This window comes from Hesperophylax consimilis, chromosome 16 (assembly GCF_061612785.1).
Source record: "Hesperophylax consimilis isolate HC1 chromosome 16, BYU_Hcon_1.0, whole genome shotgun sequence".
Taxonomy (NCBI): Eukaryota; Metazoa; Arthropoda; class Insecta; order Trichoptera; family Limnephilidae; genus Hesperophylax; species Hesperophylax consimilis.
In genome coordinates, this window is record NC_142851.1 from 28,682,137 (window position 1) to 28,705,827 (window position 23,691).

Below are 23,691 nucleotides of genomic sequence, written 5' to 3' on the forward strand. Positions count from 1 at the left end.
TAAGGACCTGTTAACCTTAGAAAGCAAAAACATTCACTTCATAATTTAGGCAATGCATAAATACAAACTAACAAATAATTTCACAACCCCCGAAGGGAAAAAAATGACTTTTTGTGACATTCAATAAGAAATTAAAAATAATTTATGCTCAATATTTTTTAGCACGATAAAATCAATAGTGGAAAATGATAAATAATTAGATTTTCTAAAAAAATAATTTTATAAGAAAATGTACAGATCCATCTAAACAATTAATTTATTGAAATTAAATTTTCATAATGATGATCAAAGGAACAAATTGTCATTAAGAACATTAGTGAATGCACTAGGGGTTAGGTTCTGTAAAAGTAATAATTATAATATTTATTACAATACAAATTTTACATAATAATAATTGACTAAAAAATGGCAGAATACACAAGAACTCCTAAATATAGGAGAATATAACAAAATAATAAATAAAATAAAACATAAGAACCTTTGCCTATATGTATTAGCACTTACTAGGTATTTGATTAGAGACCTGAATATTTCGTTTGGAGTCTTATCAGTTTGTTGTTAATAAGGGGGTATTTCACTATTTCGGGCTAAATATCTGACTAGCTATCCTTGGCTGGCTTTAAAGATTAGAATAACTTCGTTATTCAACGGCGACCGTTTCATCATTGTTTCCGAGCTTCCGGAGAGATAACACTCGAAATAGTCTGGCAACATCGCAAAATGTTTGCAGTTACTCCATCTACTGCCACGGCTGTCATGCGTCACAGTCCGCACACCGCGAAATGTGCATTTTTTTGGTTATGTTATGTTGATTATCAGGTCATTTTAGATAGATTCGTGTCGAATTAATACATTGTTTCTTATTTTGAACACAATCAAATAATTCAGGATGGATCATACAAGCATTCAAATTCATTCAACAAAATTCGACTCACTTCTCAGCTGTCAAACTCGGAATGTTTTGACGCCATCTTTGATTCGAGGAATAGCGCCTAACGTGAAGTTCGAGCACTGATTAGTCAAATCGAACTTTAACCCGAGCGTTAGCGTTATTCAGATATAGTGAAAACGAAAAAATTACTAATCCGCGGATTACTGCTTAGTCAGAACATAATCAGAGATAGTGAAATACCCCCTAAAGCTTGAAAATCCCACTGATAAGCTCATGTGACTATTGTACCCCCAAATGGGGAATGTTGTGAAACAGAAGGAAATGCAGAAGGTAGGGCTAGGGGAGAAACTGGGAGGTACCTGGCTACTCAAATCTAGATACCATTTATAGCTAATGATATTCTGATTCTGATTTGTGGTCTCTCATCATATATGAATATGCAGCCTCTGGGCTTTTTGTGACTATGCAAACAATTCAGATCCCTAATTATTATCATCGATTCTTTGTAAAATTATTATCAATCCATAGAGAAATATTGAAATAATGCAATTATGTATAATAATAATTATAGTAAGTACCCTATTTCTAACTAAACATAGTTTTATTGTACTTTAAAATTTTTACTATCTACGGCGGCGCGTAAAGTGGCGAATCAATATTAAAATAATAATAATAATTCACATTATTAGAAAATATATAATTTAATGCATGGATAACTGCAAATGGTATGTATAAAACTGCTTCAACCACGCTACGCTAATTCCCATCACGGAGAACAAACATATCGATCAATCGATCGATTCAGAAATCAAACCAGTTAAATCTGAGTAAAAGCAAACATTATAAAAGTGCTGCGTAGGTGGAATTAATTGTGGCCGATTTAACCTTTTCAATGCGAAACGAAATCTATCCGACCATGTGGACGTTTTGACACAATGTAAGAGTAATAATGAAACGACATCAACATATGGGGATAGCCGCCGATGGGTCACATATATGACAGCTGCGTATGCAAGGTTAGCAGCTTGACGTTTAGTAGCCATCGATCGTAGAAAATCCAATAGTATGAAGGCTTGTACGGTCACAGCCACAAATCATTGGTCATCACAGTGCATTTTTATAGTTTGCGTTTTATGCAGACCTTCATAACAATGCTTCCAATGTCGTACACAAAATAAAAAGAATCGAAATGCATGGAATGGAAATTTGCGTAGAACAATAATAATAATACACAAATGAACATGTTGCGGTCAACTGAATACAAAAATAACAATAATGTAACAAGATAGATTCACCATTGTGATATGTGTGTTACGGAGAATACAACTGGATCTCAAGGCTTGGTGTACTAGGGGTGTGTGTTGTTTGTTTATGTAGTGTGTAGTTTGTTATTGCGTATCCATAGGGTTAACACATCATGCTGAGGAGGGGGTTGGCGTAGGCCATTGGCTTTACATTCGGATGTGGCTGGAAGAAAATAATAATTTTGTTAAAATCATGAAAACAGTGGTTGGTCAAACAAACTGGCCGCATAAAAGGTCCTGACACTGATGTCAAGATATGGTTGCCTATTACTAGTTCCTATATTATGGTGGATGTTTATTTATTTGCTCAAATCCACTAATAAAACAAGGTGTCCGGGGGTAGAATGTGAATAAAACTTACCACAGCCTTGTAGGAGGTGAACTTGGGAGTCATGTCCTTGCCGGTCATATTGATGAAAGCACCCAGATTGTTCATTGTGTCACTAGAACAATATATACAAATTATTACCCCGCATTAAGTGATTACATTTGTCAATATGTAATTAAAAAATGGAACATTAGGATGTACACAAAAACAGCTTGTCAAGAAAATACAGATATTTAATAAAATGGTACTATTTTTTCCCATTACAATGGCTACAACACCGTTTTTAGAACAAATTATAGTAGGTTCAAATGTGAGGTTATGATTGACTCCCGAATTTGACCATTTGTAAAGAGCAGGAAAATGGCTAACATTGTATTGTTAATTTGTTTAAGTTGCACAAATGTGCCTCCGGTAAACTGGTATAGGGGAAATTCTTCCACAATGTATTCTGTATGTTGTATTTATTTACAATCACACAGGTTCAATTTGTGCAACATATTTTCACAGCGAACGTGGATGAACCGGTTCAGTGAGGATAATAATTAATAGTTGGGTCCACAACAAGGTGTATTCAGTGAAACCAACTTACCAGGTCCCCACGTAGAAGTTTTCGTGCTTAAGAAGTTTTGTTCGGTTCTTTGGTTAATCTCGTACGAGAGTTTCGCCATACAGGCGTACTCCTCGCATTTCAACCTACCTGTTCAGACCTCGGACTTACAACTGGCTCTCTCCAGCATGTTTTTGACATTTTCAAAGTGTTTTTTATGATGTTTTGACATTTGTTTTTTTTGTTTCTTTCGCCAAGAATAAACAAAAGCAATTAAGCTCTTCACTTATCGACCAATTTGCCCCAGTTCTAGGAACGAAACTAAGTTCTTAAGTGAGGAGTACCCATATATGGATGGTAATCAAATGGAGTTTACCAGTAGTTGGGTGCCGAGAAGACGGTGATGCACTTGCCGTCGTGGGCCACTTCGTAGCCGCTGTTCTTGACCTCGTGGCTGCGGATGACGTACTGCAGCTTGTTGAGCTCCAGGAAGCGCTTGGTCACGTCGGGCCCGAACTGGCAGCCCACCCCGCGCTTGCTGGGCGCGCGGCCTAGCTCGGGCTGCGGGTCGGACCAGAGGAGCTCACACATCACACCTGTGGGGAAAGAAGGTTGATGTTTTGATAACAGTTGTGGACATTGATGGAACGTGAATCACAACACCTTTAGTGATATATTTTTGGGGAATTACGCCATATGGCACTACCTCCTTCTTTAGCCAATGTTTCAGACAGTGAGGACATTGTCCTCAACGTTACAGTGTTCAGGAAAACACTGTAACGTTGGCTAAAGAAGGAGGTAGCGCAACACGGCATAATACCCCAAAAATAAATTATTATAATACTTTTGGCTGTGAATTTCTCAAATCATAAGCCAAACAGGAAGATTTAAAATCTATTTTCCTGATTATCGTACTAAAAATGTGTAATTTTTCATTTTGACATAAAGTAATTTACTGTTTAAGATTATTTTTAAATTAGGTCAACATAGGAGGTAGTTAGAAAAATAATTCTCTTCAGGGTCTATGTCATCTTGGGGATGCTGTGTGGAGGATATTTTTAGGAAAAGAAGTCGGCATATTGCCCGCCCCATTGTGGCGACTAAAACTTTTCCCACATACTTAGATGGTTCACAATAAAATTATAATCTATATAAAAGCATAAAAAGTGTATACTTTGGGGAAATATGGGGTGCAATACTGTACAGTAATAATTCTTCTCAAGTATGCGCAGAAGTCACAAATAAAAATTAGTATGCTGAAGGGTTAAAAAATCTCTTTTCTTCAAATTAGGTCACACGGGATCTAACAGATTCAATTTCCTGATACAGCACACAAGTGCACGCACCTAAGGTCTCCACTCTACTGGAACACCAGGCTTATCTGGTGAAGGAGGGCTTTCCCCACTCAAGCGGTCGAGAAACACGACAAAAAAAAAACAATTAAGAGATCTCTCAGATCAGGCGCGACCTTCGGAACTTGTCCCCATTTATCCCAAACATAAGATTTTTTTTCCCAGTCCCTTGAAAAACCTTACACATAAAAGAGTTTATACCTTCTTGTGGTGGTTGCCTGTTCCTGTCAATGTCAGCGATGTCCTGCAACGTGACATTATCCTGCGAGAACAGGCCTCCGTGCATGACCATGACCTTGGAATTGAGGCAGTGCGCCAGCGGCAGCCAATTGTACACCTCGGTGAACAGGTCGGCCATCTGCGCCGAGTACTTGGCCTTCACCTCGCCCTCGAAGCCGTAGATCTGGTTCAAGGTGGAGGACTCATGGTTTCCTGAAAGTTCACATCATATTCATTGAAACATACAGATAAAACATTGAATGGATAGTGTTGTAAAAGCATTAAAACTGGCTGGAGTCAGAGGGAATATGGCACCCAAAATTAGCCTATGTTGCTGAAGGGAGTGGTGGGGAGAAGGGGATGGAGAAGAGGAAGGTTGAGAGGTACCTGGTTATTCAGATCCGGATGCTAAACATGGCTAAAGCTATTTCAAGCAACATTTCGATTTGTAATGGTGGTGTTTCACCAGGGTGATACCACGAATATCCATCAATCTGGAACTCATTGCAAATTTAGTACACAATATTATGTATTGTATTATTTAAATAATATTTGAAATAATACATAAATCAAATTTATTTGCACATGCAGGGTCTCGAACCCGCGATTCTGATCTGAACCTCACGGCCACAGAGGTAGTCACAGAAGAGCACCTCACTGATGACGTTTGAAACCAAATTGATGTGTTTTCATTAAACAGCAAAAACTAGTTAAAAATATCTAACCTCTGGACATGAAGAAGTGGTCGGGGTATAAAAGTTTAAAGCTGAACAGTGTGAAGATGCACTCCACGCTGAACGACCCCCGGTCCACAAAGTCCCCGTTGAAGAGGTATGGGTTGGAGGGGGAAGGCAGCCCGTTGATGTTGAAGATGTTCATCAGGTCGTAGAACTGGCCGTGGATGTCCCCGCACACCGTGAACTTGTCCTCGTCCGCTATGGAAATGTTGATCAGCGATGGCTGCTTCTGCATGTACGCTTTGATATCCACCAGAATCTGAAATTAATTATTATAATGTGGATGTTTACAAAATGAGATTTCACGGCAATCATGTTTATATTACGGTTGTACGCAGCACTTTTATGACATTTATACAGTTTTTATGAAAATTAATGCACATACAGTCTGTTAAGAATGTGCAGAAATTTATTAAAATGCATTAAAAAAATATATGTATACATATTTCTAATGACTGTGGAAAACCGATTTCAGAACAAATTATAGGAGATTCCTATCCAATTTGACAGTATGATATTGGACAGGAAAAATGACATTCTTCACATTTAAATTTATGTATTTTTTTACTTGCTAAATAAAACACATAGTTTTATATTGATTTTTTATGTAAAACATCAGAAGGCGGGAGGAGTAAAACCGACTCTTGCGTAGCAAGCGTGGCAAGACGGGATGACGCTCTTGCACAGAACGACGCATCATTCGGCCAGCCTCATGACACGTAGGCCACCAAAACTCTATGCTGTGTATTTGCTTCTATTCTTACTAAAATTGGCAACTGATCTATTCTAAATGACGATGAATTTTTAATTTGTTCATATTTGAATAATTATTAAATAATTGTTTTGTTTTCAAATATATACAGACTTGTTTACTTTCACTTCCTTCGAAAAAAATCAATTTTGATGTTTCACATCTGCCAGGCGTCCCATGATTACTATTTTAAAATAATGTAATAAATTGCTTTTTTGGTATGAACTTTCGAAAATACAAAAATAAAACTTTTCCACGCTAATAACTTTTATCTCCATTCAAGAAGTACTACTAATTTCTGCACATCTTTTGATGTAGATGTGAAAAATATGCAGTGGGGCCATAGCGTTTTTTTTTAAATTACAATCGCAGCCCCTTTCAAAACTTTCTTTACGAACTGTATTTATATGTGCGCATGGAAGTTAAACAAAATATTATAATATTGTGTTTTGTCAGTTTTGGTCAAGGACAGATACGATAAGTCTGTTGATTCCTTATCTGAAAATTATCATGTAATCTGAGGGTCAAAAACATAGGGAAGCCAGATTAATACTAATAATACATTGCACTTTGCACGGTGACCACAGAAAACAGATTAAAAAAATCCCTGATTATTATTACAGCAGTCTCTACATTCCGAACAATTATAACCCGAGTTTGTTCTGAGCCGAGAATCTTTAAGAAACAGCCGGAACATTTGAGAGTTTAACGTTTTCCGGAACCTTTTAATATCGAAAACTTTATTCTTTTACCTTTCAAATCGGATACTGTGGATTTACCAATGTTTATATCCTCGCTGACTTGGTACAACTCTCTCCACTACGGCCTGGTATATTAGTAGCTTTTAAGCTTGGCAGGGCTTAGCACGTACATCCGTTCATAAGTCATAATTCATTCAGAGCACTATTCATGAAATTATGACAAACTTACCTCTAACAATAAACTGTTTTCTTCAATGGTTAACTTCTCATGTTTTCTACCCACCCACCTTTCTCCCGTCACCCGGTTTTTAGGATTATGGTGGGTTTGGATTACAGAGACTATATTTTATTATAATAGGCTTCTAATTTAGTTTTTTTAATACACTTTTGCCTGATAATTCCAAAGCAATTGTAAAGTATCAAGATTCTATTTTAGTAACAGGAAATTTTTAATTTTAGCTTTATTTAACAAATTGAACTTTATCACTTTCAAAGATTTTTCAATGAATGTTGGTAGAAAATGTAATGAAATAAAGTTAAGATATTTAAAAAAAATAAAAATCACAATTTTATTTTTAAAATATACGAAACAAATATTATAATATTTGATAGATTTTTAGATTATTTTCTGTTTCGTATAGATAGAAAAACGACTTATTAATTCATTCTGTCTTATTAATTTATTAAAGGTTGGTACTACTACCAAAGTAAAGTTACCATTTATACGTAAAATGCAGTCTGATTTGTATTATGATTGCATCTATGATTAAAATTAAACAAGAGATAAGACAACATTTTAACTGACTAAACAACACAACACAAGCTGGTAATTAAGATGTTTACATTGCGATATATAGTTCTTAATATAATTTCAGACAAAGGAGCCCATAAGAAGTTGATCAACAAATCTGTGTTGAAAAGACTTGATACATGGGAAGCCATGTCATGGGACCGGAAGACAGTCAAAAACTTAATGACCACCAGGACTGGCCCTATGTCAAACGGCGCCTGGCGCAAGCAAAAACCACAAGGGCACTATATTAGACGTTAGTTATTATAAGTGCTTTGGCTCCTTGGCAAGTTGGCGGCCGGAGCGAACTGCTCCAATTGCTTCTGCAAAGGGCCGGCCTTGATGGCAAGGCTAGTGAAGGTTACAAGAGACTCGAGAATATCAAAAGAAATGTTTCACATGGTACAAATACAATGGGCTATGGCCTGAGTGCACTAAGGGTTTCCCCATCAATAATAATATGTATAAACATGTAATTTGATGAACAGACTCACCTTATATGCATACTTTCTGTGGAGCTTTTTCTGGGCTTTGAAATACTCCATTAATTCAGTTACAAATTTAGGTGTTACCACATCATTTTCTAATTTTGGTCCGTCATATTCATCTTCAATTGCTGAAATTAAGATATGTTTATGTTAAATACATATAACTTAAGAATGAATTATAGAAACGACCCGCTCTCATGTGACAAATATCAATGTTCAAATGTTGGGACTATGCACCGGTGTTGAAGGGATCAATGACGCCAGTTCCTCGGAGCATCTTCCATTGAAATACCGGTAGAACAAGGATAGCATTCCCTGACACCTGTGTTCTAGATTGTAATTCGTTTTTTTTAAATTTATAAAATGGAACGCCCGTTTCTGCAGAGTTAAGGGTTTTATGGTTCCAGACCAGAGGTGGCTGCTAAATTCAAGAGTGGAGCACACTTGAAATTTGTACAGGGTCAGCAGTTGTGTACTATTAAAGAATTTGCGGGCCCTGTACAGTACGCCCAGCTTCTGTGAGGCTAACAGGAATCTGGGTTTGTTAATCTATAAATAATATTATTTCAAGACAAAATAAGACCCTATAAAACTAGGTACAATCTGAAGACCTCTACATCTGATTTATTATTTGACCACATATGGAAATAACTTGTTTTGAGGTCAACCATTTTAAAGATTGGTATTCACGGCAATCTTTATCGTTGACTCTCTTCTTATATCTCCAACCGTAGTCAAATAGTAGTGGTTGCTGGATTAAAATCCGACTCTGTTGCTGTTACATCGGGAGTTCCTTAAGGCAGCCTGTTAGGACCGTTACTATTTAATATCTATATCAATGATATTGGTCACTGCTTTTTATACTCGCAGACCATCCTATATGCAGATGACATGAAAATCTTCCCACCTATAAAATCAATCGAAGACCATCATTTGGTCAAGAAAATTATTGCCAATAGTAAGAAGTAAGATGAATTACTTACTCATTGCTTCAAAATCTAATGAATCAGCAATGCATTTCTCCGGCTTATCAACTGCAATAGCCCTTTCAAAAGCCATTTTCTTGACAATCTTATTGCATTCATTGTACTTCAATTTGGCATCAGCGTCGTTAGGCGCCACCTTGGTAACCTGCAATCAGTCAATACAAGTGTCAAGTCTTTGAAATAATAAAACAACTATGCCCGTCGTCCCACGGGTTGGTAAGAAATTGATATTAACCAAATACTGCAAGACCCTATGCAGAAAATTAAGTTTGCTGTAGAAAGGTAATGGTCTGCAGCGCAGTTCAGTGTGGAACTTTTCTGAGCAGGATCTTGCAGCATTAGGTTTATGTTGATTGCTTACCGACCAGTGGGACGACGGGCTAACTCACTAACCATCACCCCATCTATCCGCAGGGCCAGGCAGAGGAAGGACCGCCACACAGCTCCATCTGGGCACACACCCCTTTTCGGTTGTACCACTACTTCACATAACCTGACTCAAGTATTTGATTCAACCGATTGTGTATCTCTTCCTAGGGTGTTTCAGACTTCTTCCATTCACTTTTGTGTCACATATTATCGTAACACTTCTTTCTCTGTCCAAATCATCTAAGCTTCCCTTTCATAATCTTGTTAACTATGCTTACATAAATAAGCCTTGCATTCTTTGCGGATCTCCATTTTTGTAATATGGTTATAATATATAGTTTTATCGCATATACATCTCAGGCATTTAATTTCTATAGAATTCAATTTACTTTGCTATATTTCTACTCTGTTAGTTTAATGTCTCCCTGCCATATATCCACTTTATTCACAGCGTTTGAATGAAATGCGAAACAGAGAAACAAAGCGATTATACTTACATATTCGAAGTCCTTAAGTGCTAATTTAAATTTTCCTAAGTTCATATGAGCAGCAGCTCTTCTGTAGTACCCTTTCAGGTATGATTTGTTAAGCTCTATGGCTTTGGAAGCGTCTGCCAACGCATATCCAAAATATTCCGTTCTCAGGTAGGCGATACTTCTATTAGCGTAATAAACCGCGTTAGTCGGGTTCTTTTCGATACATTTTGAATATACAATCACCGCTTCATCGTAGTTCTGATCTGAAATTGAGGTTAGGTTATGTATTTCACATTGTCTAGAAAAACAACAATACGAAACATGTAATTTGACACGTTAAATACGTACTTATATCACAAGACACCAAAATCAAACAAAATAAGACGGCTAATTGATTAGCTGACTAATGAAAATGATAATTAAATATTCATGCACTTACTTTTGAAAAACTCGTTGGCTTCGTTCTTGAATTTTTCGGCCGCGTCTATATTTTCCTGAGAAACTTTGTTATCATTCACGTTGTTTGAAGACATTTTTAAAGTTATTGTAATTATTAATATTGATATTCATATGAATTTCTCGATCTATCAGCCCTACGATTTTGCCAATTTTTACACACAACTCAGTGTTACCAAGCGCAAAACACATAACAGAACGGTCAGTGTTGCCACTCTCTGATTATTAAATCACGGGCACGAGATTCAAAATTCGACAGAAGCATAGACATATGAATATTAGTAGACCTGCCCTAAGTGATTAAAAGCGTATTATCCCCACTCCCCATACCGGTTCCATTGGAGCCGGCTGTGCTCGCGTATGGCCTCAAGTGAAATTTGAAAACGTGACGTCATCATTCTTGTGCGAACTATGGTCGAGGCATCATCGGTTCATTTTACGAAATAACACGGCAAAATGTTGACTTGTACTATGAAAACTTGTAAAAATAGATGTGAAAAAGAGAATAAACCCAATTGTCGTATTACATTCCATATATAAGCATTATTTTACTTTATTTTAAGCATATTCACATCGTATAATATGAATCAGTTGTTACTATCACATCGAGAAACGTCTGGACGCGAAACACAAAGCTGGTTGGTTGCTGGGAAGTAAATTATGAACATTTATAAAAGTGTCTTAACTAAATACTTAAACGAAATATTCGACTGTGAAAATAGAACCGAATTTTTTTGCCGAATTTGGACTTCGCAAATTTGTTCATAACGTGGCGAGTAATTTGCGCTCCCATGTAAAAATTTCTATTCATTCAAAAGCAGATTTTACTTTTAAGAAGTAAATGGTGATATTATAATGCGAGATGCCTATTTACTGTCAGATTGATTTATTGACGAATCACAGTCAGCTTCACTCCCTTCGTTCTTCAACAGTTGATTTTACCCCTCGCCATTATCTTCTCGTCTATTAATTCCTATGTCTGTGGACAGAAGTGATTTTTTACACTTTCCCAAACATGCTAAACTAATAGCTCTGCGGACAGTTTTGGACGCGAGGTCTACTGTACGACACTGTATAATAAGTAGTACACGGCATAGACGGCATAGCTATTAAAAAAGGAAGAATTCCAGAGCCACTCATTGTTGGAAGGAAAACAGTTAAATTATCATTATTTAAGGGGTTAAATTCGTTTTAATCACAGTGTAGTGTTTGGAGTTGGTTGATGTACATAACAAGAGGTCTGGTATGAAAAATTATCAATACACTATTATTTTTTAAATAAATTAGTTTTCATTGGTGATAATACCGAAATAATCATTTTTGTGCATAAAAATATATCGGCTTTTCAGTCTGGAGGTTGTGTGATTTGTATTTTTTTTAACGATAAGATTTAACGGTATTTTCCGCAGTGGGATTATATTGACCAGATGGTCAATTACTCTGATACAACTATGACATACTAGCTGTACCCCGCCACGCGTTACCATAGCTTAGTCTGTCTTTGCAGATATAGAAACAATAGCGTATGTTTACGTCCAACAGATGAAGCTGTTTTTCAAAAAAGCATGTTTTTACTTGACACCGGAGACAATTTTTTTTACGACATCTATATTAAAATACGCGTATTCGAGTGCAAAGTGAGATTTAAGATTTTGAACAAGCGAACGTTTATATTTTTCGTTCACTATTTATTAATTTAAAATAATAAACAGTATGAAACATCCCCCTGCTGTAAGACTGCCTTTCAAAATCGAAGCGTTGCTTGAAATGGCTTTAGACGTGTTTGGTGAGAAGATGTGAATAGTCAGGTACTCCCCCACCTCCTTCTTCCCCATCTCTTTCCCCTGCAAATCAGCTTTATTATATTTGCGCGTCATTTCGAACTATGCACCGATGCCGAAGGGATCGCAGACGGTAATTACTAAGAGCATTCTCCATTGTAATACCGGTGGAGCACGGACAGCATTCCCACCCTGTTGTATTAATTAATTAAAAAGTCTGTTATAATATCAAGTTAACACACATAGATATTCTTTATTATATGAGGTATCTGTAAGTATGTAAAATTCTCGTGTATTATTCCACAAAACAAAATGTAAAATCATCAAACATACAAGCGAAATTTACAATATTAACAGTAATACACACTCACGATCAGTGGTAAATACATCTTGTAGTTAATACTTAAACTTTTTTTAATATTTTAAATATAAAATGAATAAAATGCAACATTTTCACATAATATAGTTACGTAAAACAATGTCCGCCATCTTAAACTGTACGAAAATCGGTAATACCAACACAGTTCTCTCACGGTACCGTCTACCAAAATAGAACGCGTCCCTTTTTTCATCCCGATTAGACAAACTGGATGAAAAAAGGTGTCATGTAAAACGGCCATAATAATGTATTGTTTCCATAGACTAATATTAGATTAGACTACATCAATGATTGTTATTCTAAGGGAAGAACTGTCAATTCGCATTTCGCCGTTTTTTTACGCCATTTGTGACGATTTAAAGTTTTTGTCGTAATAACATAAAAATGCCGTTGTGTTCCAATGATTTATATTAGGGGTGAGCACGTGTTTAAAAAAATATATTTGAATTTGAATGGATTAATTCCATTTAAAGTTTGAAGTGTGCAACCACCTGAGATGAATTGTGACCAGAGGCGGCTCCAGGGGTCAAAAAGAGAAGGTCGATCGAAAAAAATGAACATGAAATGTTAATACATATTGCTAATGCGTAATGATTATTATAAAAAACGCATGTAATTAATTTGCCAGTTATTTATTGTTTAATTTAAGATTATTTATTCACACATTTAAATAATGAACGTTTTTTCTTTTAAATATCTTTTCCTATTAAAAGTTTTAATTTTAATTTGTATTAACTCCAAACTCAGTACATTGTTTATCAGTACACTTTAAAAGTAAACAATGAAGGCAAAAGTACCAATACGTTCATTTTAATGCATCCGCAAATGCACTGATAAAAATGATAACTTTTGTTTTTAACCTCTTAATTTTTCTGTCTTGTAAAATAAACTAATTGTGTCTTTATTTCAATACGTTTGTCATGATTCAATGAATTGTTTGCGATTTCTTTCCACAGAATTTGACATTTTAAATTATTCCATGCAAATTACGTCAAGAATGGATAAACATAATTTCAAGTTCAAGATGGCTATCATTCATAACACAAAAAAAACTTGAAAAAAAACGACTGACATTTTTCACATCTCCCTCTAGTACCTTAAGGCTTCGCATACCCATTTTCTACGGATTTATAACAAGTTTCTCGTTAACTCCTTAAGTTTGGGTTCCAAAAAAAGTTATTTTTGAAGATAATGTCTATAGATAATGTTTGTCGAAACGTTAATTGTTTGAATTCCCTGGATAGAAGAAAATCGCAAAGGAAAATTTATCGGTTAAATATTATTGTTTTTTAAAATGAGAAATAAATATCAAACATACATTAAATCTGCAAAGTCACACATGTTCCAATCTGGACTTTAGATTCTTGCTACTGAGGGCGTACAAGCCCATTTTGCATGGTCCCGTATATTTATTATTACATTAATATTAATATATTATATGAATACCATATATTATTTTCTTATATTATATTACGATACGTTTTTTACTCTGAAATAAATTATTTTTTTTATATTATAAAACGTAAGTTTTACTTGAAAATTTCGGTGTCCGATTCTCAGTACCATGATATGGGGTATTAATAACATACCATTTATATAGGGCAGTATAGTATCATTTCACATTAAGTGCCATTTACTAAAACAAACTTAAAAACGGTAATTTATTATTAGTGGTCATGTTCTTAAAATGAAATGGAATGGTCTGCATTAGCGCAGGTAAAAAATAATGGGACGTTCTACCGTTCTGTATTCTGAAAGAGTGTCACATAATCCTAGCTCCAATCTTTAGAAAAGTATATTTTAGGTCATGATTGATATTTTTCCAACAATTTTTTTTGTGAAGTTTCGATAAATATTATCTGCCGCTATACCAATGCCAATTTTTAAAACCCACCTGGAGTTTTTTTAATCGTAGGAATTAACTTTTTACAGAAATACCCACTTTAAAACCAAATTTCTGAAATCGTATAAAACGGGTTATCGTTTTTTTCGCAACAAGGCATTGGACAGCTGATTATTCTATAACTGTGAGATTATTTCTTAATAATATATTTGACTTAAATGTATCTATCACGAAAACTTTTATAAAATTCACATATATCTTTATAAAATTCAATTAAATTTAAAAAAAAATCATCTAACAAACCTGAGTATTAGAAATTATCGCTAAGGGACAACTCTGTATTAAAAAAATATATTAAAATTTTTCAAGTTATTTTTATTATTTTATGTTAATTGAATCCCCAATATAAAGAAAATTATAATATTGTGATGTATTCAAATTTGTATTACTTCAATGATTTTACGTAGAATGCACAACAAAATTGTCGTTGAGAATCTATCTCGTCAATATTTTGTTTCGCCTTTTTTCGCCGTAACAAATATTTGTCAGATTTTTTTTTCATACAGCTCTGTATTATTTTATATCATTCAAGTCTGGAAATGCAAGTCAATACTTTCAGATGGAACCATACCTACTACCCACCATTAATAATTTACAAAAAAGGTGTGGAAATGTGTACCTAGTTCCTTCAGTATTTCCCTAGACAAAAGCAGATAATTTCCAAGTAATAAACAGAAGGAAAATTTCTAGTATTATTTATTTCAAATTTTATGAAGTTCTTCCTGCGTCAGTGCTGGAATATTTGAAGTTATGTTGATGTCTTGAAAATATTCCGGCTACGCTACATGCAAGACAAATCACTAAAACTCCATTACAAACGTTACTATACATAATTTGTAGGATTCAACAAAAATGGCGGCAGCATAAATAAACCACTCTCGGCGGCAGTGTTGCTACAGCTATGAGCTAATGAATAGGCTCGCCGTGGCGTGCTAGAGGAATTAATTCCGCGGTTAGCTGTCAGCGGTTAGTAGGTAGGTACCTAATGATGGTTGTAATAATCATTTTGTTCATGCAGCTGACTGCAAGCAATCTGTTTGCTCGCCGAGTAATTCAGATCAACACGAGGGAAATAATATACATATATATACAATAAAATATAATAATAATATACTTTGTACAGAATTGGATGTTCCCATCTATCAGCGTAAATACGTACATCATGCTTTTTTCTTTATTATTTATTTATTTATTTAATGCCCTCAGTATAAATATATCATAAAAAATAATGTCACATAACAGTACACAAACATATACTAGCAATAATAAAAACAAATAACAACTAACTTTGGCATTTGATCGCATAGTGACGACAGAATTTTTTTTTGTGCATTTCTGATTGATGCAATCCTATTACAATAGACGTGAAAATAACAAAAAATTACAAAGCAATAACCGATATTTTAAGTTCTTGCCTAAAATGACTTTTGAAATTCAAGGCCAATGTTGAAAATGTCAAGAGACCTAGAGGTATCAATTAGCAGCACAATACCTCTTGTCATGCTATGCTGGGCCATTATGTCCGTTCTTCCGTATGGAATACAAAGTCGACCCTAATGCAACCTCTAGAGCAGTGGTTCTTGACCTTTTTGGAGGTACCGAACCCCACCAGTTACATATGCGCATTCACCGAACCCCTCCTAATTTGAAAAATAAAATTAGATTTTTACAAATTCAAAACGTGGTATATATTTATATATAGGTGTACAAACGGTATACAAATCTCCAGAGCTTTCTTAGCAATAACAGGGTATGTTTCCATTTGTTGACACCAACACGTTGAGAGCGATGTTGTTCTGAAGAGTTGCTGTTGAACCTGGCTCTGCTGAATTTCAATGATTTCATCAAAGTATTCATCATTGATGTTGACTGCTGTCTTAACACTAAACGTGAACGGCTGTCTCACCCATGCAGCCAATGATAGACAAGCGGGGCGTGTCACCACGAATCATATAAGTCGGGGGTCTTGACCTCCACCGAACCCCCGAGACTGACTCACCGAACCCCTGGGATTCGATCGAACCCAGGTTAAGAACCACTGCTCTAGAGGGATATCTAGTTCTGCCACATCTGCCTATCAATTACCATTCCATTACTGATTTCATAATTGTCACATTTAAACGGGATTTTGGATCGATTAATAATAACTCCAACGTCTGACTTTTCCCATACATTCTGATGGCAACCTGCTACACTAGCGCCTCCTAGCGGCATGGTTTTCTCTCATACATTTTTATGTGAAATTATATTCTTTATTTTTCGTTAATAAATTATAGAAGTCAAAAAATTTTTCAAAATTAGATATCCCACATTCGACCATATAGCTTTTTGTACTCAAAATTAAAAATATTGTATATTAAAGTGGCTATTAATTCTGACTTTGATGGTTTAGAAAGGTAATATGCATAAAAAAATATTAATATTATATATCAATATATTGAATATATTCGATAATTCAAAACACATCCAAAATTCTGTTTTTCCTCCTTCATATAATCTGGGCCTCTTCAAGACCTGCATTAATAAATACTTTCTTACAGCCCCTACCTTAACACGCCTCACAACGCTGCCCAACCGGGTGGCGATATAGCTCCCCTGCCTTTACACTGCACAGACAGGGGCGCTCTTGTGAGATGTCACATAAATAAAATACAAAATTGTGTTTTGAATATCAACAATGACGATGATTTATATAACATTAATTTAAACACCTGGCATAGGTGTTTGGTTATCCAATAAATGGTTCCCGGGGCGGCGGTACCCATAACCGTCTTCAAAATTGTAATGTTAACAATAACTTCACTTGTACATCCAAAAACACGTCAGGAGAGCATGTTTGCACTAATATTTAATTGGTATTCTGTCGTCCAATCTGGAAAAACATAATACAGATATTTATTTCATGATAGATTTGGAAAACAATGTTAGATTTACGTAACGATTAAAATTAGGATTATGTTATAATATTTAGTCACCTTCTGCATGATACTTAGGTAATTAATGAGTATAAATTGTACAATTTAGTAAATAGATTTGATAGATAACAATAAAATTTAGAAACGGCGTTGATGGTTAGGTACTATATATATAACACCTTCAGCCAGCATTAGGTCAGTCACTGCCATTTGGGTTTTGGAATAGTGAAGTCGCGTGTTTGACAGTTGTTTTTTTTTGACATAAAAGTTTAAAATGTTTATTTTTGTCATTTTGGCAAGCGCCCTTTGTCTGGCAACCGCTCAGATTACTATCGATGGAAGATGTGACGAAACCATTGGGGTTCAACAGAACTTTTCAGTTGCAGACGTAAATATCATTTAATTTTTAATTTTAATTAATTTTTTTAAAGTTTAATATTCCCAACAGCTGGTGGGATGATGGCATTCAATATTTTATACCACTTGTATTTTGTTTCTTAAAGAACCTTGGAGATGAATTTTTCGTTTAGCTGACAAAAATACTATTCACTTTTTTCAGTTGTTCATTAGATTAATAAAAAAATGATAAAAAGGACATTTAAATATTTGTAAATTTTTACAAATATTTTAAATATTTTACAAATTTTTAAATATTTGTAAAATTTCCCAAAGGCATTCAGTTATCCTTTATAGTAATGAAGGTGAATCAAAAGGTTTTATTTAAACAAATATTTTGTATTAGCCGTCGCCAGCGATGCCGAATATTTACCAAAAAATAGATATTATTCGGGCAAAGCCTTTTATTGAAATATAAAGCATGTAATTATTTAATCATCAAACACTAATTTCGTTTGTCGTTCTTGCGTGAAATTATTCACGTTCATTTAAGTGCTAATTTTCAAAATTGGAACTGCGTGTGTGCAGAATATTTCAGAGAAGCGATAATGTAGGTACCTACATGTAATATAATATTAAACAGAATCTGTATTTTTTTCAAATTTGGAATTATAATAAACATTTTATAATTCTTCTCTTTCTCTTATACACGGTGTCCGGAAACTCGTAGTACAAGCGGGAAACTGGAGAATCTACACCACATGGGGAACCCAAAAAAACATAAAGTTTTTTGATTTGAGCATTTTCAAAAAAAAAAACCAAAAAAAAAATTTTTCGGCTATTTTAGGGTTAAAGTTTTTTCGGGTGTTTAGGGTTGAATAACAGATGTTTTAACCCTGCAGAGCAGAAATATTTTATGATTACACCGGGTTAAAGAAGGGTGATTTCAAAATAATGCTTCAAATCCGAGTTTCTTCGTTTGTTTTACTTTCAAACAGTTTTAATTAGTTGGGTACTTTGATTTTCAGTAATAATTTATAAGAATTTGATTAAAAAAAAAAAAAATCAACTTCAAACTCGATTTACTCGATAACGAAAGCTCAAATAAAAAAAATATATACTACAAAATCGACTCCAAATGTGATGTAGATTCACCAGTTTCCCGCTTGTACTACGAGTTTCCGGACACCCTGTATAACTTGTGTCATTTATCCCTTCGACCATAAATAAACCACTCACTAGATCGATAACTTCGGGCTCTTTGTATGAAACAAATCGGTCCTAAAAACCCATAGATATGCCAATATACAGACAGGAAAATTCTCATTCGGAGCCTACTTATTATACTTTACACCAATGAAAACCTCTGAAAGTTTATTCCATAGACTTTCAGAGTTTTTCATTGGTGGATAAAGTTAGGCAATCATGTGACGTCACAATATTTCGGTTCAAAATTTCGATCGGAGTTATATCCCCGTGCCTTCGGCACCAGTGCACAGTCGAGAAACACGATGGAGCCAAACATTTATACTTGGTTGACATAATATCTCTCATGAGAATGGGTCTTTTCTACTACTCGTTCTTAAGTTCAACAGTTCGGATCTGGAAAGATTTCGTGTTTCCTCCTTCCTTTAGCTTGGGTCTCTACAAGACCTCTCTCTCTCTCTGGTTTCAATCCTGGGATTGGTTTGCAGCAATTTCATCTAATCTCCTCTTCCATTCTTCGCTGTCTTGTGCGGCTCTTTTGACTTCTGCATATGATGAGCAGCGCACGTTTAATTAAATAATATACAAGACCTGTATATTATTTAATCAAGCAATGATCAAATGAGTTTGGGCTATTTAGGTACAGGAGGGGAAGGAAGTGGGTAGAAGGAAGGTGGAGAAGTACCTGGCTATTCAAATATAGTCACCAAATATGGCTAAAGCTATTTCAAGCAACGTTTGGATTACGAATGGCGGTCTTTCACGACGATACTGAGAGTATCTACCACCCTGTACGACTCTTTGTATGAATAAAATTAATCTCAAATCTTTCCCTATCATTTCATCTGTTTAGTTAAATTTGGATGCTTTCAAAGGCAATACATAGGTACAGTAGAGACAGTACAATTCATAGGCGCTAATAACTTCGATTCTACACCATCAATGTAAAAGTAACACTGCAAATACTCCTGGGATTTACCCTTTTTTTGTTAACATTAGTTTCATTATAATAATAAGTAAAATATTAGCAAATAACCAAAATAACCAATTAAAACTAAACTCAACAACGTAAATCATTTGCAAATTCATGCGTCGCTTGCCGCCACTTATATTGCAGTAGATTCAAATCTCCCGATGGAAAATAAACTTCAAGCTACGTCACGGCTTTCTAACCAATCACCGCTCTATCCACTCGATGAGCGAATCTTTCTACGAACCCGGCTTTATATTTTGTATTATTTAATATAAAGTAACGAAATAACGGTAAATGTGATATACTGAAAAAAATAAACCTTGAAGCCATTTGCAGAATCACCAGCAAATTATTTTAGAAAATATGAAATCATTATTTAAATCTGTCGGTCATGTCCAATGTTATGATTATGCCTATCATTAGTAATTTGGTTAGTCATTAGAATTCATAAAGTAGTTTTAATAATAAATTACAAATAATGAGTTTAGTTATTTATCCACGTGGATAACGACATATTAAACAGGTAGCACAGATTGATGACATTAGTATTGCACAAGCCCAGAAAGTATAATACTCAAACATACAGGGACGGATTTAGCGAAACTAGTAGTGCCTCACGTTGACAAAGGGCCCAAATAAAAAAGCTTAACGTAATAGAAAATAATTCACTTCTTTAATAAATGTGTAACATTCTCTATGATGTAGATATCTTCAATTGTAATGAAAATAAATATAAAATCTCTTGTACAAGTGTGTTTATAGCCAAACGAAATCAAACTACGTCAAAGATAATGATATTTTACGTATATCGTGGAGTATCTCACATTAAAATCTCCAACCATAGTTGTGTCAACTTCAAAGTTCACAGATAATTTTTACAGTCCACTCTCGATTCGCCTATTGCGATTACATTATTTGGTCCTTCGAGCCGGATATATATGTAATACCCGTTAATTGTTATAAATGTACTGTTTATTTTATAGAAGTATATATGGTATAATTTTGACATGATGCATAGTTAAGAACACGACAGAGAAATAATAAAAATAAGATTACGATAAGCAAAAATACATACAAACATACACGAATTAAAAATACAAGAACCATTTTTTTAAAGATGCAGTGAACAGATAGGTTAATAGAGAGATAACCAAAGGTTCAAGAATAGGGTTGGAATAGGCTTTTAGTATGATCCACAAAATTCACTAGATAGACAGTAAATTGATTTCCCATAGTGTGAAACCTCTGTGTCCGGGAATTAGCAACGTAGTTGCGCTTCTGCACACTGCGGTGGAATAGTATTGTGTCGTGTTGTTTTTGTGGGTACGTTTAAGTTTCAGGCGTTCGGAAAATTTAATTGTTAAATGCATTGTGCATCAGTGTGGTCTTCTTTTCAGTGAGGTTAAAGAATTAGTTAAAAAAATTGAAGACTATTTCATAGCCGAGAATAAAAAAGTTTTCAGATAATAACAAACCAGTCGTTCGTGCTCTCAGGTGTGACGCCTGGAAGCAAATTTGAAGTTATTTAAGTAACCAGTTACAAGACCGTGTAATTCGCTTTTTCTTTCCAGTATACTGGAGTATGGTACGAGGCCTACAGATATGAACAGTTCCAGCAGCTAGGGGGAGACTGTGTGACTGCCACCTACACCCTTGAAGATGGGGTGGTGAAGGTCCTCAACAGGATGGTGCTCCTCGGGACAGCCATTAAGATCCAGGGCACCGCCGAAGTGGCCCCCGATGCGGAGGGAGGTGGCAAACTGATTGTGAAGTTCCCGTCTGTCAGTGAGTATTTATTAACTAGATCTTGGCGGTGTGACTACCACCTACATCCGGGAATATTACTTAGTCAAGGTACTCGTAGGAAGATGCTCCTGGGGAACTCTGCAAGTAAGTCGTTGCGGTTGGATTCTTGGTTTAAAATTATTTGGGGGTAAAGTACATAAACTTCGGGAGGTGATTCTACGTGAAAGTACAAGTGAAAGGGACTTTTATCGAGATTTCAACTTTAGAAGGACTTTAGAAATTTTCTGGTATAAAAGTTGAATTATTTGTATTTAAAAAAATAACATTCTCAAATGAAAAAAAAACAGAATACCTATAAAACTTATATTTCTTCTTTACTTCTACATTCGTGTAGATCCACCTTCCAAAGTTTGTATATTATTCCCCTTGACAACCTGTATAAAACAAACACCAAGTCGTGGATCATCTGCCAAGACAGATCAAACGTCAACGATTTTTTCAAAACTTATTTATACGGTAGTATGTATTTCTGTGGTAAGATTCTTATTGTCTTTTTATTTCAAATGTGATAAATATCGCTCGTGTTATAAACTGTCCCTGCTCTCGACGCAGGAGTTCCTAGGCACAGCATCACCAATGTAAACTACCATTCGACTATTATAATACGGACATGTGTCTAGTGTGGTAGTCGAAAACCATGTAAAAAACTGTATAAAAATATATTTTACGAATAAAGAAATGAAAAAAAATTGTAATTAATAAAGATTAAAATTTTTTTATGCATACCACAAAGTACGAGCTTCAAGACTTGCCCCACAAGTCGTACAAGACGGATGTCGATATTCAGCGATTTGTCTTTTCTTGTTTCATCAACAATTATGGCTATACCAGGCTCGCAACCAGGAAATTTTATTTCCCATCGATTTTCAGTAGACCTATCAACAACATCTTCACCATAAACAGCCGATGAATGATGATTTAAACGACGATGAATCTCAGTAGGAGTCCCTTTGTGCCTTTTTCGAATAAATATATCTTTTTTGATTTGGACTAATTCGGATGCTCTACATCATTGCTGATTTTAGGACGATTTTCTTCGCACGATCAATTAAAACTTTATTTGCTTCACAGATGCCGTCTCGCCATATTGGGTGTTGAAGACTGACTACAAATCCTACGCCCTGGTCTATGTATGCGCAGATATTAGCAACAACAGGAAACGTGGTGAGTTACTCTATTTCAAAATTTAATAATCTGATAATATTTGAAAAACTCCTAATATTATCACACTAACTGGAAAGGTTACTTGTGTCACGATGGAGGGATTTGCTAACAAATTAATGATTCCACGGGTGGTAATATGGCGCAGCCATTGACGGTTTAGCAAAATAAAGAACGGACAACAATACATCCGTGCTACATTTTGCTTTGAATTTTGTCTTGCATAACCTTTTGTCTGCTTGATCTTCGCTTTGTTTTTCTTTGAATTACTCTATTTTCATTCATGTTTTGTTTTATAGTTGCCTACTTCCAATATTTCTACATTGTCTTTATTGACTGTCACTATTCTTCTGGTCACGGTTTCTTGGTCTATCTTTTTTCAGTGTCAAGTTGGATCCTGAGCAGGACTGCGATCCTGTCTCCACAGGCCGTCATCGCTATGAATGAGAAGATCGAAGCCACCGAAGGTCTGAACTGGGACACCTACAGGCAGACCAAGCAGGACGATAAAGCCTGTGAGCTGAGGAACCCTGTTACGACCACTCCAAATCCCTCAACTTAATGCACTATGTTTAAACTAGACAATAAATACATTTTTACATAATACTTAAATCTTTTACTATATAATTGTTTTCGTTTGTGAACGTATCTTTTAAAATATTTTATCACAATGAATTTTTACATTACCACCATTGCGGTGTTTACAGTTCATGTATACACAGTGCATTGTTGATATTTTAATTTGTTTCATATTAAAGTAGAAAATGAAATTTCACTAATCCTATCTTTTAAGTATTTTAATACTTATACAAATCACGTGTCACTGTGTTTGTAC

General features: G+C 35.1%; 2 protein-coding genes across 2 annotated transcripts; one reads left to right on the forward strand and one right to left on the reverse strand.

Moving 5' to 3' along the window:
* Positions 1 to 673: 673 nt before the first annotated feature.
* Positions 674 to 10,562, reverse strand: PpD3 (protein phosphatase D3). Its single transcript, XM_089641131.1, has 9 exons — positions 10,380 to 10,562; positions 9,962 to 10,203; positions 9,093 to 9,240; positions 8,116 to 8,237; positions 5,368 to 5,638; positions 4,625 to 4,855; positions 3,448 to 3,667; positions 2,558 to 2,639; positions 674 to 2,359 (listed from the first exon to the last, which is right to left on the reverse strand). The coding sequence occupies exons 1-9, from the start codon at positions 10,471 to 10,473 to the stop codon at positions 2,300 to 2,302; spliced, it is 1,470 nt and encodes a 489-aa protein (XP_089497257.1). The 5' UTR covers positions 10,474 to 10,562; the 3' UTR covers positions 674 to 2,299.
* Positions 10,563 to 11,571: 1,009 nt separating this feature from the next.
* On the forward strand, positions 11,572 to 23,418 carry LOC149417006 (apolipoprotein D-like). Its single transcript, XM_089641360.1, has 4 exons — positions 11,572 to 11,639; positions 21,461 to 21,674; positions 22,767 to 22,859; positions 23,240 to 23,418. The coding sequence occupies exons 1-4, from the start codon at positions 11,619 to 11,621 to the stop codon at positions 23,416 to 23,418; spliced, it is 507 nt and encodes a 168-aa protein (XP_089497486.1). The 5' UTR covers positions 11,572 to 11,618.
* The last annotated feature ends 273 nt before the right edge of the window (positions 23,419 to 23,691 follow it).